Here is a 6,000-nt window from a genome sequence, read left to right as displayed (position 1 = left end):
ATCCATGTCCTTTTATTGCTCTAATAATAACAACGTGATTTTTAAAATCACAATTTGATCAAAACTCAATAATAATCAATTACAAGTTTATTGATGATTTTAAAAATTACATCATTATTAGAGGAATATGAGTGTAACGTCTAGAATTAATTATTCGTAGTTAAGCCAATGAACTTGTCTTAATGATTTAACTAAAAGAGCTTTATTTTAATACCTAAAAATGTTTTATTTTCCTTTCGTCTATCATTTAAAAATAAGTACTTTATACAATTTTTTTTTTATTTTTTATTTTTTAAGCAATAACTGAAAAGGGGGTAGTGACTGTCAGAAGAAAACAAAAGCAACCCCAAAATACGACCCAACACAACCATTTTTTTTTTTATTTTTTTTTTATTTTTTATTGGAGATGGAAACCAAACAGGCCGGAAAACAACAACACACTTTGCAGTACAGAAGAGAGAAATATAGGAGAGAAACAACAACGTGGGTGTTACAATAATATGGGAGAATCTTTGCCATTTGCCACTTCCAATAAAAGAAATATTGGAGTGGAAAAGCTGCCAGAAAATTTGGTGCCTTCAATTTTGGACGAATCTCACAAATCCATTACCTCATTACCTTAACCATGTTGTATGAGCTTAATAAATATATCTAAACAATTAGGAAAATTTTATTTAACCCCACTGAACTTTCATCGTATTCGCAATTACTCTCTTAAACTTAAAAAACTTTCAATTTAGAGTAACAATTTTTTTTTTTTTTTTTTTTTTGCCACTTCGTTATGATTTTTTGTTAAATCTTAACGGATGGGTGTCAGAACTCCCAAAATACTCATATTTTTTGAAGGCAAAAAAAGAAAAAGAAAATCTCAGGATCTAGGCATTGGTCAGAATTTAACGGAAAATATGTAAAAATACTCACGCTTGAATCTTTTAAATTTGTTTTATATATATATTTGTAAGAATTAAGAATTTTGAGATAATATAACGCAAAATCATAATGGGGTGAAATTGAAAAAAAAAATTTGAAAGATAAATACATTAAATTTAGAGTTTTTTTTAAGGTTAGAAGGATAATTATAAAGAGAAATGTTAGACATTCCAACACTTTTTTTTAAAATCTGATTCCAACTTGATGTGTCACAATTTTATGAGATTGTGATAGAATTGTGACACACTTTCTAAAATGATAGATCTCATGATATTGTGACATATCAGGTTGTAACTAAATTCTAGAAAAAAGTGTTTGAATGTCTAGTCTTCTTCAACTATAAAAGCAAAAACAATTCATAGGATTAAGTCAAGTTTCCCAAACAATTATCAAAACTGGGTAATTACCTTTTTCCCCCATCAATTACCAGCCATTGTCAACATGCCCCCATGAACTGACACTTCGACCAAAAGAGAGCATCCAACTACCAACTTTACACACTTTGCCCCCTTCCGTCAGTTTAATTCGTAAAAAGACATAAATGCCCTCAACTTTTTTAAACATATTAATTTTAATTTTTTTTTTTTATTAATTACTGTTAGAGGGCATTTTGGTCTTTAAACCAAAATTAACGTCCAAAAATAGAATATTCCTTCCAAGTTTACGGAATTCCTTGACGGAAGGGGGTAAATTGTGTAAAGTTGGTAGTTGGATGCTCTCTTTTGGTCGAAGTATCAGTTCATGGGGACATATTGACAATGGCTGGTAGTTGATGGGGAAAAATGTAATTACCCTTATTTTTTTTTTATTCTTTCTAATTGAATAAGAAAAGGATCACACAAGAGGATGGTTTGACTCTTGATCCAAAAGAAAGAAAAGGTAAATAATTCTTCTAACAATAGACCAATTACCATAACTTGTAAACACAAATATCTTGCGTACTAAACAGAAAACGAAGATATTTTTCACCTTGCAATTGTTTATAATCCTCACGAAATGAATCCAATGCTTGTAAAAATTGAAATCACAGCATGTTACACCAAGAAAATGTACAATCAGTCGCTGTATTTACACGTCAGGCGAAGAAAAAGAGAAAGCACCCAATATATTAAAAAAAAAAAAACTATTATTACATGTGATTGTTTGATTACAAACGGCAATTTTAGAGGAGGCAGAGATTTCTTCAGATGCTAACTATGAACAAGGACCCTTCAAAAAAAAAAAACTATGAACAAGGCCTAAGAAATTACCCCCTTTGGATTTATCAACGAAACCCACTTCCATTAACAGGAATTGCCAGAAACTGTCGGCTCCAAATTACCTACTGTTCATGAACAGATCCTAACATAAAAGTTACAAAGAAAGAAGAAGGCTACATTAGGGACTCAAATTCACACAGAAAGTCAATGATCAGCAAGAGTAGGCCAATCGATGAACCACACGGTCCCTGAGAATTCCGTTGTACAGAGCCACCCTGTTTTCAGGCATTCCTCTCGTCTGTTTTAAAGTCGGTGGCGGTGAAGTTGACGACGACGATGAAGAAGAAGACTTGTTAATTATGGCATGCTGCCTTCTATACTCCTCCCCATCCCCACTCGGATCCACCACATCTTCTGCAAACTGCACCCTCTTCTTCTTCTTCTTCTTCTTCTTCCCCTCTACACACCCACCGAACAGAGCAGAAAAAATAAATAAAATATACCCATTACCATACACAGAAAGAATTGAATGTATGCATACATATATATGCATACATACATACATGAACATATGTAACGTATATGTTTGCGTACCGGTTGAGATACAAGAACGTAAGATTGGCGGTGGGGACTCTGGAATTTGATCGCCGGGAAATTGGGTACCCGGAAGAGACTTTTGCAGGCGAAGCACGAGGAGGAAAACGGTGCCGGAGACGGCCATGGCTGTGGCCAGGACCACACCTTGAGGGGTTATCATTGAAGACATGGCTTCGGAAAAAAAAAAACAAAGAAAGCAAGCGAAGCTCAAGAGAAAGTACGCATACGAAAGAGATGATGTAAAAGGGCAGAGTAGGGGTGTTATAATTTTTCTACATCGTGGTGAAGTAGGACCAAATGTGAATATTATATTTGAATCAAATGGGTATAGTTAAATCATCATTTTTCTTTTTATTTTAATCTTTTAGGATAATTGGTGGTTTAATATAATATCAAAATATAGGTCTTAAGTTTGAACACGATCTCTTTTATTTATCTCTTATTTTATTAAATATTCTAACAAGGAGGTTTTTCAAAAAAAAAAAAAATTTACCCCTAATTTTTTTACTTTTTTAGTTTTGGCCCTCCAATTTTTTTCTCCAATTTGGCTTCCCAAATTCTAAATGTTGGCTCTACCCCTGCCCACACGTTAAGGGGAGTGTTAAAGTAGTAATCAAGTAATAAAATTTATTTCTTCTTATCAGCTTAAGTTTTTAAAGTAAATGGTGATTTAACTTGTATTATTTTTTAATTATTATTATAAGGGAACTTTTTTTTTTTTTTTTTAAACCTCTAATTACTACCTAATTTGAATTGTCTCGCAATGTTTCAATTTTTACACCTTCAATTCTACTACTCAATTTGCAATGTCTTCCTTCCGTTAAGATTTTCAGTTTACTCAGCTAGTAAGTGTGTTGCTTGACCCACACGTGACATAAAATGACTAGTATACCCTTATAAAATTTGTAAAAATACAATTCTACCCTTTATATATATATATTTTTTTCAAAAAGAAACTCGTTGAGAGGTGACATACCCATGGCAAGTGACCCACGGTCAGGCCATCGATCCATGAGACTTCTGCTTTTTTTTTTTTAATCTTGTTTTCATTGTTTTGAGTCGCATGAAATGTTTATTATACTACTGATGTTATGATTTAACAGAAACTCCTGACGGAGCGATAGATAATAGATTAGCATGACACATTATAAAAAATTAAAACATTAGAAGATGGATATTACAAGGAACAATGGTTTGGTCGGGTTTGTTTGATTTATTAGAATAATTTGACTTTTTGAAGTTTTTGTTTGGCGGAGTAAATAAAATGAAGGTGCATGTGCATGAAGGCAGAGGAGACAGGAGCAGGCGTGTGTTTTGGGTTTTGAAGGAAGGAAGTTTTGGTCGTGCACCGCACGGCAGTGCCAAAGACAGGGAGTGACGTCAGTTTTATAATAATTGAGTCGGATTTTAGTCTCTTTCACCGGCAATTTGCACCCCATTATTCTATTCAAAACTCAGAAGCTGATTGGGGCTGCTTCTTCTTCTGCTATGCTCCCATGAAGAACGCTGTTTCTTGTAGTGGTGATGTAAGACACAAGCATGGAGCCTGGATTTATTTATTTCTATGGGGAGGGCCATTTACTTTTGAGGTTAAATACATTTTTGCCTCTTAATTTTTACAAATTAATTAATTAATTAATTAATTAATTTTTTATTTTTTATTTTTTATTTTTATTTTTTTATTTTTTTATTTTTTTTCAGTTTCGATACCTTACTTATGAGCATATATCCAAATAGTACTTCCGTCTATCTGCCGTCAAGAAAAGTAAAGGAATTATTCGTCAAACCAATCAAAACTTGAAACGTGTTATATACCTTACTTTAAAAAAATAAAAAAAAAAAAAAAAATTAAAAAAAAATTAAAAACTTAAATGAAAAAATCAAGAAAAAAAAATAATTAAAAAACAAAAAAAAAAAAAAAAAAAAAAAAAAAAAAAAAAAAACCAAAGGTGTGGCTCTACTCCCATTTTAGCCAATGGGAGTGGTCGACCACTTCTATTTTGGCTTATAGATTGGTTCAGCTACCCCCAAGGGACCAAACCCCCAAACCCTTACCTCTTTTTTTTTTTTTTTTTGGGCCTTTTGGGGGGTTATCGAGGTGGTTAGGTCACCTTCATACCGGTCGTAGGAGGTGGCCGAAACCACTCCCAAAGGCTTGGAGCCGCCCCCATATGCCAAAATAGGGGTGGTTGGCCACCCCTTTGGATTTTTTTTTTTTTTTTAAGTTATTGTTTAATTTTTTTTCCTTGATTTTTAAATTTTATTATTATTATTTAATAAGGTATATGACACGTGTCAAGTTTTGATTGGTTTGATGTGAAATTCCGTTAGTCTTCTTGACGACAGATTGACGGAGATACTATTTGAGTAAGTTAATGATTCTTATACATCACCTTGGTGTATATATATGGAACCCGCATGCATGGATCTCACACCCAATATGTCTTGATGTTAAAACTCAAGGGACAAAAATGTATTTAAACCTTCATTTTATCTAGTCACATCTCTCAAAGAAAATGAGGTACAAATGAACCAAATAAATAATAATTATTGTGAAAAAAATAAAGAGAAACTTTATTTATACCCCCAAATTATTAGAGGTTTTGTAATCATAACTTTAAACTTTTAATCTTTGCGATGTCAGTATCTCAATAATTTTTTCTTTTTTAATTTTACACGTTTTTTTTTTTTTGTTAAAATGCTCAAATATATATATATATATATATATATAAAACCTATAAAATCGGCATTTTGGGCATTTTAAAATGCGTTTTTGGGCATTTTTTTATGAGGTTAGAAGACCTACAAATCCTTCTCACACATGCCGATACAAAGCCTATTTTTGGAAAAAAAAAAAAAAATGTTCATAAAAAAAGCCCTAAAGAGCTTTTCAGAAGAAAAAAAAAAAAAAATATCATTTTTTTAGCTTTCTCAAAACGTAATTTTTTTTTTTCCGAGCAAAATGTCAAAAAAATAATTTAATTTTTTTTTTTTTACCAAACAGACTTATTCTTCGTTTGACACAAATTTTTAAGTAATAAAGATATTTTTTTAAGTACTAAAAATACATTTTAAATTAAATGGTAGCCCACCACCGACTTATAACTTTGAAAAGGGGAATGGCACATAATGCTTCAAAAACTGGTAACTACCCTGTTTTTCAAAAGCATGTACACACCTACCCCACCTTTCAAAGTTTGGAGAATCTGCAAACACTTGTGGAAGTGAAACTACTTTTTCTTGATACTCAAATTATAGGCCTTTTGAGACATTT

The 6,000-nt window shown here is 32.0% G+C and overlaps 1 protein-coding gene across 1 annotated transcript; it reads right to left on the bottom strand.

Annotated features, from left to right (window-relative positions):
* Positions 1–2,038: 2,038 nt before the first annotated feature.
* Positions 2,039–2,978, bottom strand: LOC133857405 (uncharacterized). Its single transcript, XM_062292666.1, has 2 exons — positions 2,724–2,978; positions 2,039–2,588 (listed from the first exon to the last, which is right to left on the bottom strand). Exons 1-2 carry the CDS (start codon positions 2,893–2,895, stop codon positions 2,341–2,343), a joined length of 420 nt encoding a protein of 139 aa, XP_062148650.1. The 5' UTR covers positions 2,896–2,978; the 3' UTR covers positions 2,039–2,340.
* Positions 2,979–6,000: the final 3,022 nt, after the last annotated feature.

The sequence above is a fragment of the Alnus glutinosa genome, chromosome 14 (genome assembly GCF_958979055.1).
Source record: "Alnus glutinosa chromosome 14, dhAlnGlut1.1, whole genome shotgun sequence".
Lineage (NCBI taxonomy): Eukaryota > Viridiplantae > Streptophyta > Magnoliopsida > Fagales > Betulaceae > Alnus > Alnus glutinosa.
This window is presented reverse-complemented; position numbering and strand designations above follow the sequence as displayed.